The sequence below is a fragment of the Myotis myotis genome, unplaced genomic scaffold (assembly GCF_014108235.1).
Source record: "Myotis myotis isolate mMyoMyo1 unplaced genomic scaffold, mMyoMyo1.p scaffold_m19_p_2, whole genome shotgun sequence".
Lineage (NCBI taxonomy): Eukaryota > Metazoa > Chordata > Mammalia > Chiroptera > Vespertilionidae > Myotis > Myotis myotis.
Window position 1 is genome coordinate 209,226,680 of NW_023416324.1, and position 14,028 is coordinate 209,240,707.

General features: G+C 43.6%; 1 protein-coding gene across 10 annotated transcripts in view; it reads right to left on the reverse strand.

Moving 5' to 3' along the window:
• Nucleotides 1–14,028, reverse strand: part of TRAPPC10 (trafficking protein particle complex 10) — a 78,815-nt gene that overhangs the window by 42,985 nt on the left and 21,802 nt on the right. For 6 of the 10 annotated variants that reach the window (XR_004974232.1, XM_036351386.1, XM_036351385.1 and 3 more), the window contains exons 3-7: nt 10,813–10,948; nt 6,268–6,464; nt 5,530–5,725; nt 4,339–4,450; nt 1,588–1,835 (exon numbers count right to left, since the gene is read on the reverse strand). Coding sequence is in view for 8 of the 10 variants with exons in the window: in XM_036351386.1 (XP_036207279.1) it covers nt 1,588–1,835; nt 4,339–4,450; nt 5,530–5,725; nt 6,268–6,464; nt 10,813–10,948 (889 nt within the window). In the remaining 2 variants the exon portion in view is untranslated. Of the gene's footprint in view, nt 1–1,587; nt 1,836–4,338; nt 4,451–5,529; nt 5,874–6,267; nt 6,465–10,812; nt 10,949–14,028 lie in introns of those variants that run through there. The other 4 variants (XM_036351391.1, XM_036351389.1, XM_036351393.1 and 1 more) reach the window with 4 other exon arrangements.

Genomic DNA, 14,028 nt, shown 5'->3' on the forward strand with positions numbered 1-14,028 from the left:
TAAGGTAAGAAAGAGAAATGGAGAATGGCTCTTAAATCCTTGAGTTTGAGACAAGCTGGGCACTATGCTAAAGGGGGGCTCCGCACCCCTCTGTGGTTTCCCACGCCTGCCCTGAGCCATACAGCACTGCCTGATCACCCCTCCCGGGGCTGTTCCATATGAAGTGCACAGGGGACGTGCCTGGACTCTAATATAAACCTCCCCCTCCCCCAGTAGACTAGTATAAATCAGGCAAACTCTAGGCACACGTGAGCACAGACAGCCTGTCTCATTAGTGAATGGTTACGTACAGTCCCCGCCCCCAGGTCTATACAGCAAGATCGGAGTAGCCAGAGCAGGTGATCTAAAGCTACTTGGTTATAGGGAGCCAAAGAATTTCATTTCAAGGTGGAAAATATTACTTTTCCTCATTTTCTTGATTAGATGTCTGAGGATAGAAAATAATTTGATAAGATTTGTAAATTCTCAAGTTTATGACAGCTGGGCTAGGCATTTCTCCTTTAGAAATGAACTAAAATAATTTCTTTCATTTGGATTAAAAAAGTTTAAATCGCTTGAGATTATTTCAAACTACGTGTTGAGCCTGTGTTTAGTATTCTAGGGCACACAAAATAAAAGTTCCTATATTAGGAAAGCTACCCCTGCCCACGGCTTACTTAATACAGAAATATTACACTTTTAGACCTTTCATAACTGTGCCCCTCAGGGTGCTGGAGTGGACTAGGACAGAGGGCACTAACCTGGCTTGGATGATCTGATTCTGGGATTACTTATGTTACTGGGTAAGTCACCTAACCACTTGCAGACCCACTTTCTTCATGTGTGCAGTGGAATTAGACCACTCACTTAGTTCTTCATCGAGGAGTGGGGGTCGGGTGCTATGAATCCTCTGAAACAATATATAACATTGTGTATGTGCATACGTGCATTTCCCTGGGTAAAGAGGTTGCTGAAATTAAATGGCAGGAACCTATTTAACTAGGATTTCTCACAATAATGTTTATGATTCTACAGGCAGAAAGAGTTCAGGCGCCCTGGGTGAATTCATCTTTAAAGGCAGTATTTCACTATAGATCAACAACATTTAGCCTCACTTAGGTTTCTTCACACACATATGCACTCACGTATTCATAATGCACTTTCCATTAAACTCTGTGCTATTAATTAACATGGCACAGCTGGCTGTGTGCCACACTGTTACCCGCATGTTCACTTACAAAACGAAGACAGTTCTGAAATAAAACAAATATCTACCTGCAAAACCTAATCCTGCATGTCCATCAGGAGGTTACCTTTATCATGAAGACCTGCTCCCAGAGAATAAGCCAAAGGCCACTTTCAAAATTATATTAAGAAAATGATCCAAAAGACTTGCTTTGTGCCAACATGAACTCCACCACATTGGGAGCAGAAATTATATTTCCCAGCAATTAATTAATCAATGCAAAAAGTAACTATACAGATTATATACAAGAAATTAAGGAAATTCAGAAAAGAAAACTCTTTCCTAAGCACAAACAGTTCAATGTCTGGGATTTCTGTGTGAACAGTCAAGAAAAGGGTAAATTGGGAAAACAGACGACTCACTTCCAAGAGCTTCAGCTCCTGCACACAGCTGTGCAGCAGCTCTAGGGCGCGCTGAGCCACCTCCCACGGCCTCTGCAGGAAGAGGAGCAGGGTGCACTGGCGAGCAAACAGGTAACTGCGCAGATCTAATAGGGTAGCTTCTTGCCTCTGTATCAATTCACGCTTCTCCATATCTATGGGCTTTCGAAGGGTCAATCCATTCCAGCTCTTCACCGGCTGGCAGAAAAAAGTCAGCCAGTTGGCACCATCTAAACAAACACACATCATGAAAGGCTGACGACAGATCCCTTCACCTCACTGAGATGCTGGAGGGACTGTGGGACCTCAGGGACCGGCGGGCAGCTCACCACCCACTGACTCCCTAAGCACCGGCCCGCCCCTTCCGGTTGGCATGGAACCAGTCTTGGGATGCGGGGATGGGGTCCTTACAAGCACCGTACTCAGGACTTGTCACCTGACAGTGAGCACAGGGTAACATGGCCTAGGCACAGGCTCCGTCGTACGATGCCACAAGGTGGTGACAGGTGAGGAAGCAATCAGACTGGGATGAGGGGTGAGGGAGCCGCGGGCTCTGTGGTCAGTCAGCTCTGAGGGAAGGCACGAGGCCTTGGCTGGAGCAGGTCTCCTGGGGCCGGAGGGCAGCCTGCTCATGGGGCCACACAGGTCTTTTTGTCTTCCTTGTCTCCATTCCTTTCCTTACTCAACTGTCTCTAACTCAATGATGCCAACTACCTGAGTCCTGCTCCTGGAGAAAAGGATGGTAAGCAAAGGAAGATGGAGTACAGCAAGTAGAGAGGAAAATTCTTGCTTGTCAAAAATTTCCAACAATGCTCTCAATTTAAACTTATAACCCCAAGACTCAAATATGACCTTAAAATAAACATAAGAAACTATAATAACAAGTCATTCAAACTCTATTAAAAAATCTTAATCTATTTTTCTCACTCCAAAAGAGAGGTGTTAGAACCATTTCGTTCTACGTTCATGTCAGGAAGCGACTCGATAATGGGCATCTGACACTACTGAGTATCTGCAGTGCCAACTGCAACCCAAAGCATCCTTTGCTGACTTACACTTACACTCAGAGCTGTTAGAGTGGACCCTAAGTGTGGTGCCTAGTCAGGCCCTTGGAGTCCCAACACCGGCAAGTCCCTCTGCCGGTCCTGGTCCTCACCACCAGGATTCTCCTGGCTCACGCCCATCTTCCCTTCGGGCTTTGTGCGAAGGCCACCTGCTCAGAGAGCCTTCCTGGACTGTTCAGCCTAAAACTGAACAGCACTCACCGCCACCTTCTCCCCTCCCTGTGTCCTTTCTGCAGCCTGCACTTATTCCTGCCTGCCTGCAAGTTAAATATTTCTCTTTCTGTGCTTCATTTCATTCTGATCCCTGCTGCATTGGAAATAGTGCCTGGTACTGAGTGGATACTCAGCAAGCGTCTATGAAACGAAGGAACAAAAATGAACAATCGTATCAGTCAGCTGCAGAACTTGGACCAGATTTACTTTTGGATTTTAAATGGCCCCAGGTTTATTTTAAAACTGAGAGAACAAAGAAATTATATAAAATATAATGTAAGAAATAGGTAAGATATTTAAAAGATATACATGTATAATATATCTAAAATATAAGAATGCAATTTTATCTCTTCTAAATTTTTTTATTTAATTAGTAAATACTTTACTTTGGTTGTATGTTTACATTGTGTCTTGGCAAAATAAGAGATCCAAAGCTGAACTTGATAAAAACTGGCTGGGAGTGGGAGTCACGTGACACTGCACCATGCTTTCCAGAGCCAGGTGGTCATGGCTCTAGCCAGTGGCTGCACTGGGACCGCTCATCCCAAGGGTTTTCTAGCAGACACTATGGGTCCCCGAAATTACTCCTTTCGTTGGCCATCGTAACAAGAGTTCTCTCTGAAAAAAACAAACAAAAACCCCCGCCACCCAACAAAGATTGTTCTCTCTGAAAAAAACAAACAAACAAAAGAAAAGCCACCAGCCAACAAAGATGTCTATTACAGCCCAACTTGTGGTGGCAAGAGCAGAAAACACCCAAATGGCCAGCACCAAGGGATGGCTGGATAAACTAACGAATCCACACTACGAAGCATCACACAGCTATGAATGCAAATAACTTAGAATTTCAGCTGTTACCTTGGAGAAATGCCTGCGATGGGCTGTTAATAAGAACAAGCTATAGACAAATATCTACAGATTTAATGCTATTTCCATCAAAATAAATTATCAACCAAAAAAATTGTGAGGACAATTATAACCTCCATAAATGGTTTGACAGTGCTACTTTTGTGCTTTTAAAAGAATTTAAGAAATTATCTGAAAGCTTAGAGGAAAAATGAACACCCATCACAATGGTGTCATATAAAACTCACTGCAATGAGCATTCAAATATCACAAAGATGACCTCTCAACAGAAGGAAAGAGACCACCCTTATGCTAGCAAGGAGGCACAGAATCAGAAGTTTCACTAGCCAGCTGTCAGTTGTAAAAATGACACTTTACACCTGAAAAACAACTTCTTAAATGCTTTTGTTACTTAGGAGTCGTCTAAAAGTGAACATGACTAATTCTTAATTCTCATTTCATTCCTACTGAAACCATGAGAATATATCCATATAATTTACAATGACACAGATGCTTTCATCATTTTGTGAATGAATGGCAGCTTCCAGATAACTTAAACCGGGGAAACTGTGCTGAGAAGAGGATCTGCACCTAAGGCATCACCACTCACCGCCGGCACCGAAGTTGACCACATACTGAGAGAACAGGGCGTCCAGCTCGTCGTACTGCACCAGGGCGTCTTCAAACTGCTGCAGCATCTCAAACACAAAGGCAAGTTCCTCCTGTTCACCCAGAGTTTTAAAAAAGCAAAAGCCTAAATCAGTATTTTGAAACACTATGTAGCTACTGAAGATTGTAACAGAGAGAAGCATGCAGCGTTATGAACAATGCTTATGCTACGCTAAGTAAAAACCAGTTTAATGACATGTCAATGACATTTATGCAGGCAGAGAGGAGACTAGAATGAAACCAGAGAAGGCCAAGGTGAGCTCTGACTCTCCATGAATAATCAGCAGCACAGGACACCACAGTCAACTCTTTTCTGGGCATTCCCCTTGCCATCCCAGATACAAGTTTTTCACTGGAATCTTCCACATGGAAGAGCTGGACCTTCTTCTCCGTTTATTCATTTAGCCAGATCTTTATTTATATCTATGCAGCCTCATGGGTATGAACTTCATTGCATGGGTGATTATTTATCTGGCATAAATGGTTCAGCTTATGTTCTTCTGCCGGACCTCCACCTTTCTTGTGCACTTCCTTACTTGCCGATCTATAGATATTCCAGGTCCCTGCCCCAACCCTGGAATCAACCACTTCTACAAGGAGCTCCAGCACCTTTTAGTGGAAAATGGAGTTTGGAAACCAAGATCTGGCACGAGGTGTGCTTACTGCTACTGAGGTGTCATCTTTCCTAGGCCCTGTCAGAAGGCAGAGCAAGTAAGTACATGTACTCACCCTCACAACACATACCCCTATATGTCTGAATGAACCCAACAATCTACCCATCCATCCACCCACCCACCCACTCACCTACCCATCCACCATACTGTGGGTTCACACTGATACCTCAGATTCCAATCCAACACTACTGGGTTCAAGGACAAGGCCATTTCATAAAAGGCTAAATGTCAAATTCTGAAGCTCTAGGGAGCTGCTGATATAATTACTCAGGATACCATCTCTGGACAGAAACATCTGTTAGCTACTATATTGTCTCTTTGTTTAAAAAACGATGCCAATAAGACTTAACCCAAGAGAGCTGCCTTATTTAGAAGGAAGGGAAGGAGAGAAGTGAGAAGGTAGGAGGAAGGGAACAGGGAGAGAAGAAAATTGTCCAGTTCTACCATTAGTCAAATACCTGAACCATGAAATATTCACAAAAGCTCCAGCCTGGCTCAGTCCTCTTCTCCCTCAAGGTTCTCATGTCATCCTCAAACTTGCCTAGGTTTTTGGTAAAAGACATAAGAAGCAATGTCCTGAGTTTGGTCAGGAAGGCATTCCAGGATTCCTGAGTTCGAGAAGAGTCTTTCAAGGGGTCATTGAGCACAACACACCTGCAGAGACAGGAACGGACTATGTGGAAAATACTCTCCAAGCACAGCATCACTGCACCATTCCTCCTTCCAGTGAGTTCCTCCCTCCCCTTCCTTTCTTCCTTCTTTACTGGCGAGTCAGTCCCTGCAACAGAGCGACCACCAAGGCCTGGCGGTCCCGGTTATAGCTTGTGAAGGAGATGAAGTCAGCACTTTATAACTTCTGTTTTTAAGGAATCCTGCTGCACACAAGAATGTCAAGGCTCCTTGAAGCCCTTGCTATGCTGACGCCCGTTATTATCAATAATGGGGGCCCACCACATGGACTCTCCCAGGGTCACTGGGCCAGAGGGCCTCTCCACTGGGGGTTACTGTGTACAGGTTTCACCTGCCAGACCAGGAACTCCACCAGGAGGGACCTGGTTCTGTTTTCAGGACCCCCATCACATGCTCAAGTGTCAGGCACACCATAGTCACGAAGAGTAAACATGTATCACTACCCGAAGCCAGTAATCTGTATCATCCCAGTATCAGCCCAATGAGGTAAAATTAAAGATACTTACCTGTCACTCTGTTTATTACAAAAATCATTTCTTATTTTGTCCACAATAGAAGTTCGAGGAAGGATGTTGGTCTTGTTTTTTTTCTTGGCATCATTTTCAACTACCACTATTAACCAGTCCACAGAGCTATGAGCTTTCAGAACATTCTGCCATTTCGTAAGGTCATCTTTTACTGTTGCTTTATACACTTCAGTATCCTAAAAATAAATACGTCACTGTGAAAGCAAGTTAATCCATCCCTTTCGTTTATATGGCAAAATGTGTCTAACAACAGGAAATACAGCAGCCACGGCACTTTCCAGTCCCGGGATGGGGACACTCCAGGAGACACCCAGTACCGAGCCACTCCTGCAGGTCTCTGGGCAGGGTCAGTACCTATCCTCTGAATTATCCCCAAATACTTGGGACCCTGAGGGAAGATCTTCCAGTGTCACAGAGGAATAGACTCAGACAGCTCAGGAAGTTCCCACAGTGACACAGTCAGCTGGGTAAGTTGGGACTTCAAAACCCAGGCCTGCATGGCCAAAGGCCCTGTGTCCAAGCACTGCAGGAATCCCATCCACACATGTGCCTGGATGGGGGAGGCAGGAGGTTCCTCCCGCTGCAGGCTGCCTGCCATCACTGTAGGCCCTTTAGAAAATGCAATTTAAGGGGGAAAACACACCTCATTCATAATGTCCACAAAAATCATATCCAACAATAAAAATACAAGACTTTTGTGAAAAAACATTGTAACACATTATTAAAGGATATATAAAAAAGGTAGGAAGAAGGCAGAAACAAACCATGTTCCCAGACAAAAAGATTCAGAATTACTAATTCCTCTCAAATTAATCTATAACTTATTCAAGGCAATCACAATCAAACTCTCTCCAGTCTTTCCTTTTTTCTTTTCAGGGACCTGCTGTTCCAGTGACCTGTTGCTTTGTAACAAACCATACAATATATAATGGTCCAGAACATGTATTCTGCTCAACAACCCACAACCTAGACCAGTGATGGCGAACCTTTTGAGCTCAGAGTGTCAGCATTTTGAAAAACCCTAACTTAACTCTGGTGCCGTGTCACAGATAGAAATTTTTTGATATTTGCAACCATAGTAAAACAAAGACTTATATTTTTGATATTTATTTTATATATTTAAATGCCATTTAACAAAGAAAAATCGACCAAAAAAATGAGTTCGCGTGTCACCTCTGACACGCGTGTTACAGGTTCGCCATCACTGACCTAGAGACTTGGTGGACAGCTCATCTGTGCCCCTTGGTGTCAGCTGTGGGGTTTGAAGGCTGGAACTTGTAGGCCAGGACCTGGTGAGACTGGGGCTGCACCTCCAGATGCCTTCCCATGGAGGCACTTGACTTCCTCACAGAACGATGGCTGGGCTCTAAGAGAAAGCATCCTAAGAGGACCTGGCAGGAGGTATTTACCCTTTATGACCTGAAAAAATCAACAGCCTTTGTATACACAAAAAACTAAAATATATAATGAGAGAGAAAACCCCATTTACAATAGCAACAAAAAAGTAAAATACTTAGAAATAAAGTTAACAAAAAACGTTTAAAATCTATTTAGAAGAAAAGTAGCAAACACTCTGAAAGGCACAGAAGTAGACCTGCACACATGGAAAGAATCCCTTGTTCTGGGCTAGAACAGCTCAATATCATCAAGATCTTAGATCTGCATGTGGTTATTTATAAACTTCACATGATCCCAATAAAAATACCCAGAAGCTTTGGTCTGGAGCTAAGGAACTTGATACTCATGTTCACGTGGAAAATCAAACAGGCAAGAGCAACCAGGAACACACGCTGTTAAGGACGAACCCCAAGGGGCACTAGCCCAAGCGGATAGGAGGGACATGTTCCGTCAGTCTAGGAAAGTGCCAACGGCAAACTGCTAAACTCTTCTTAGAAGATGTGTTTCTAACTATAGCGTAGTGTTCATAGCAACCGTGAAACTATGTTATGCATATTGTAGGGCTGAGCCCAGAGCCGATGTGCTCATGGTGTCGAGAACCAAGGTGAATATAAACATGAAATGGGTAAGGCCAGAAAGAGCCCTGCAGGGTCAGGCTAAAATCTGAGGCATCAGTAGCAACCGGAGGCTCTATAGAAATATCCTTTCTTAGCAATGTCTAAAAAAGCACATAAAGCAGGGGCACTCCACAGTGGCAAAGGAAGAAATGGCTGATTCCAGTACAACGGTAGCAAAAGTACAAGAACCTAGAACATCTTATTGTCCCAGAAAGTTAGAAAATGCTCAAAAGGACATAGGAGCCATTTGAAGTGACCCTGGCTGGCCAAATCTGGGACCATCTGAACCTCAAATAAGTAAGGCTAACTGGCTGTAAAGCATTAAATTACACAAAACCCATGCAGACTCTCTCCTGGAGTAGAGCACTGGCTGCTAAGTTTGGGGGAGTGGTGTTTGCAACCCTTGGTAAAGGCTGGCTCAGGAAGAGTCACCAGTGGGGATGGCATCTCGGTGCCAACACTGGATAAGGAGAAGGGTGCTCCCAGGGCCATACGGTGCTCCCAGGAATGGCTTATTAGCTGCAAGGGGAAAACAAGTAGAGCATGAAGAAGCCAGACAACTCCTGACCACCAATCAAACCTGACGTTACCACTGAGGGGCTGGAGAGAGACGTTACCAGGCCTGGGGCAGCCATCTCCAGGCCTCTCGCAAGGCTGGTCCTTGGCTAGCGCCTGGGAATGTGGACTTTGGGAGGGTTCCCACCACATGTGAGAGGGCTTCCCTGGGCCTAAACCGTTTCTGTAGACACTATGGCTGTGCTGGAACCTACTCTCTCTCTGGAGGCCAGAGTTTTCAGACAGGCCAGGCAGAGGTGCCACATGATCAGCCCCAATAAAAACCCTGGGTGCTGAGTCTCTGATGAGCTAACAGACGACATCTCACACGTGTTGCTGGACAAAAGCAAAAGGTGTATGGGGTTAAGTCCACAAAAACCAGGCATGAGCTTTGAGTTGTTTCTCATTAAAATTACAAAAACTGCTTCTGCACCCTCAGATTCAGGTTGAAATGTCATAATATGCAATGACTTATGTGTTTTGTTTATTGCTAAATGTTTGCTTTATTAGACAAAAAGAAATGACCCACAAAATTTTCTATTAGTTCATGAGAGGAGAATTCTGTCAAGAATGAGAAGTTTCTCTCTCTCTGGATTCATAAATGTACAAGTGAACGCTGACAACAGCAGGGCTCACTCACTGGTGGGCAGTCCCGGAAGCCCTTTGCCGACTCTAGTCATGGGGAAGCTCCCAGTGCCCAGGCCCTCAGAAAGTACACACACCAGCAAGGGAAAACAAGGATTATCTGCTATGATGGTGAACAGAGAAGGTTATGAAAACCAAGCTAAAAGTAAATATTAAAAATACCTAGTGGCCACTGGGGCACAGAGAGATGCCTCACAGAATTTGGGACACAGGAAGGAAGACTGCAGTGGGTGATTACCATGAGGGCAACACACTGGACCAGAGCAGAAAGATGCAACAAAGCCATACATCTGGCTGATGAATGGAGAAAAGAGGACACCAAAATAAAGGGTGCACCCGAAAGTACATATGAAAAATTGTAACTGTCTAAAAAAACACCTAGGCCCGTGGATTCTTAACCACATTCCAAGACATCCCCTGCCGGGAGCCGGTCCAAGCTTGCTGTTTCAAGGGACCTGGCATATATGGCATACTGTTCTTAATATGTTTGCTCATCTTCTTGGCACTATGTGTTTTAACCAAGGTCTCTGAGAAAGGTTGTTTCCCCAGGTAGGGATTTTCCCCTGAAGTTAGGGAGGGAATAAAACCTCTTAACTAAGTGCCAGGTGGGTCATTAATCACTTTAACTACGAACAATCATGCTTAAGCTACATAATCTTTACTCCCTGGAATGGAGATAAGAAACGCCCTAACCTTTGAAATAGAGATTGATAGGATTGGAATCAACTGGTATAAATACAGATGTAAGAAGACAGAACACACAGAACTAGAGACAGAAGAACTTCGCTGGAGAGAACATGGCAAAAGATCCTGGACTGAACCTGACTACAGAAATGGGCAAGAGAACCTGACTAGAACCTGGTGACTGAACCTGGCTGGAGAACCTGGACTGAACCTGGCTGGAGAACCTAGCAAGAGAACATGGACACAGAACCTGGCTGGAGATCTGAAGCAGAACCTCTCTGGAGATCCAGACCAGAACTTGGCTGGAGATCCTGGAGAACCTAGCAAGAGAACATGGACACAGAACCTGGCTGGAGAACCTAGCGAGGGAACATGGCTACAGAACCTGGCTGGAGAACCTGGAGAACCTAGCAAGAGAACATGGACACATATCCTGGCTGGAGATCCTAACCAGAACCTCACTGGAGATCCTGACCAGAACGTGGCTAGAGAACCTTTCTATGATGATCATCTGAACGCCCTCTCCATGTCATTCCTTCTTCGCCGACTCCGTCCATGCCTTTGGGGACCCCTGGACCTGCTGGGGCAGGACCCCGGCAATCCCCCACCCCCAGTGAATACTTACACAGCATTCTGTCCAATAAATGTGAAGGAAGGGGAACGTAAGCAAAGCTTTGTTTCCTTCTTTGGGCAGCAACTCCTCTTTGAACTGCACAAAGTTGGACTCTAGGTGAATCATCTTGGGAGCCCGGCCATAGGATCTATAAACAATACACAGTCACTGAGAAAAGCAACTGAAGTATATTCAGCAGAAAGAGGGAAATGCAACAAGAATTTAATTATTTATTTTTCTTTTTTTTAAATTGATTTTTTAGAGAGAGACAGATAAAGGGGAAAAAATTCTGTTCCACTTATTCATGCACTCGTTGAATGACTCTTGTATGTGCCCTGACCGGGAATTGAACATGGAATCTTGGCATATCAGAACAATTCTCTAACTAACTGAGCTACCTGGCCAGGGCAAAAATGTAATCATTTCTATGAGTTCAGAAGTACATATAGACTATTAACCCAACAGGAGTCTTCCAAAATAATTCTAGAAATTATTTTAAACACAATTCACAGCTATACATCAAAGCTCTCTGTCCATAAAACCTATTTTACTCAATGAACTTGCAAGCACAAGAATATGCTATCTAACCAGGGCTATTTGCAACAATACAGACTTCTGAGGAAAATGGACCTGACTACTTCATCTGTAAGTCACTATAAAAGAAAAGTTTCCCAAACGTCAAAAGTGCAGTCTGAAACTATGAAACTAATACTATTGTCACCTGTGCTATCCAGAAAAGAGAACCGTGTGGTGAAAGAGAACCGGTTTTGTTTGCAGAGCACAAATAAAACCATGGTAACCACCCTCCTCCCTTTTCTCAGCACAAGAGGAAAGAACAGGGAAACCCCATCGCGTACAAATATCTAACCTAAGGTTATAAGAAGATATGGGTGCTATTTTGTTATATTTCTAAAAATAAATTATGCCACATGTCTCTTTATTCCAAACCTTATTTTCCACCTCCTGAGGCTGTGTCTCCAATCTGAAGAGCATCCCTGCTTCAAGCTGACACCAACTGTGTTGAATGTGACCATGCTCACACCTGAACTTGTCTACATCCTATTTGCAGGCTATTTTTTTCTGTCTTTTGTAAAATGAATCAAGTTCTCTTTTTCCATCTTAACCATCTATTCCTATTCTGCTGTTGCTTACATTTTTATTTTTAACTAGCGGCCCAGTGCACAAATTCATGCACATTGAAAGGAAATTAATTAGAAGAAATATTTTAATATCGCTATTTGCCCTTTCTCTATAATAGAAGTGTCAACCAAGTTCACCATCAACAATGACAAATTGAAACACACGTGTGCAACTGGCACCAGTGAGAGCTTTATATATATAATAGATAAACTTGCTTAATTAGACCTGCTTTCTGATTTAGCTAAACTTTTTCCAGCACAGTAAAGCACCTCAACTTCTCCTTTAGGTAATTGTCAGCAACACAGCAGTAAATATCAACACAAAGCAGATTATTATTGTAGATCACACAGGGAGAACAAAGCGTAGAATATTTAACTGCAGCAGTGTTTGACTATATTCTGCACAGTGAGAAAACCTGAAGTCATTTTCAAGGTCCACCATTTCTTACTTCTTTTCAGTCCAGTCAAGTTTCTAAGCTTTCTAAATCTCCATTTTCTGGCTAATGAAAAGAAAATAGGATTCCACCAAATCTCCTACCTACCTACTCCAGGACTTCTGTGAGGATCAAATGAGATGAGGCATGGGAAAATGCTTCACAGACATTTGATTAAAGTGTGAAATGTTTGCACCTGGCTATAAAGCAAGTCGTGTTCCTGGGCTGAAGAAACTGCAAGGAGGCTAGTCGCTAGAGAGAGGAAGCCGGGCATTGCTATGTGACATCATTACCTGGTGCCCACAGCCACCGTTCCCGGGCTGGACTGGGCTGTGGGCGGCATTTTGCGCCATGGGGTCTTGGAAGCTTCGGCTGCAATTTGGTGGGCTGTTGCTCTGGGTGATGGCGGGGCTTTGTCTGCCCCCTGGTGGTCAGTGCACATCATAGCGACCAGTCAGATGGTCAGATACTTAGCATATTAGCCTTTTATATATATAGATATGCATAAACTTACATTTTCTTTCAAAGACTTAAGTCAACATGTATCTTCCTTGAATGAGACAAGAAAGACAGCACACCTCTCTTTTTTCCACATATCTGAAACTTTAGATTTTTTTTCATTTTTAAAAGAATTGATACCTTAACTTTAGGAAAATATTTTATGACTTGTTTGCTGGCATCTGCTTCCTTCACCTTGTAAATTCTGAGTTCATTTTTCTTCTTGAGACATCCTTTAATTATTTCAGACAGAGTGGTAAAGTTTCTGATCACATATGTCTAAAAATGTTATTATTTATTGCATTGTTTTCCAACTATTTCCATGTCCTGGTAAGCAGTGAGTAGAATATTTGAATGGCACTCTGGAGTAACACACATGACTGTGCGCAGCTAGATGTGACAGGGCCCCTCGCCGTCCTGGGCCCCGGCTGGGCTCCAAGGCTAAAAGGAACAAAATCTCTTAGCACCCTGTCTCATCTAGGTGCACGCGCGTACACACACACACACACACACACACACAAGTGCACGTACCTAGCCCATCCTGTCTGCCTCACCTACACAGTAGTCTCCTACAGCTGCTCTGATGCAGTTTTCCCTCTTGCACAAGTGGTAGGTTCAAAGGTATTTTCCCTCAGTACTTTGAGAAGGCTGTCCTTAAATGTCCTATTTTATGCTTTATTTCAAATGTTGAGACTGCAAATTTTCCTTTTTCTCCGTTTTCTTCGCATAGCTTTCTGTTTGCTCTGTTTTACTTTTATTCTGCTCGCCTTTCAGCAGGCTCTGATCACTTCTGGGAAAATCTTGATGTTAGTTCTTCAAATATTGCTTGTTTTCCATTCTCTGTTCTCTCCTCTGAAGCACCTATTAGCTGTCTGTCCATCCTCCTGCTCTTCCTCCCCCTCCCTATGGCTCTATCACAAGTATTGGTTGCCCATATGCCCTGTGCCCCTTATTACTAAGTGTAGGAGCATGGTTCACTAATGAGCCAAGTAATAACACTGTGCTTGCAGTAGCTTTAGGATGTAACTTTTCTTTTTCTTGGCATTTTTATTTTCTTAAGCTCCCAGTGTCACCATTTGTAAATCTTCCAAAGCTCTCCAACAGAACTGTAAACCCTCTGAGTGCTACCCACACAGTCAGGCATCAGGGATTCTGTT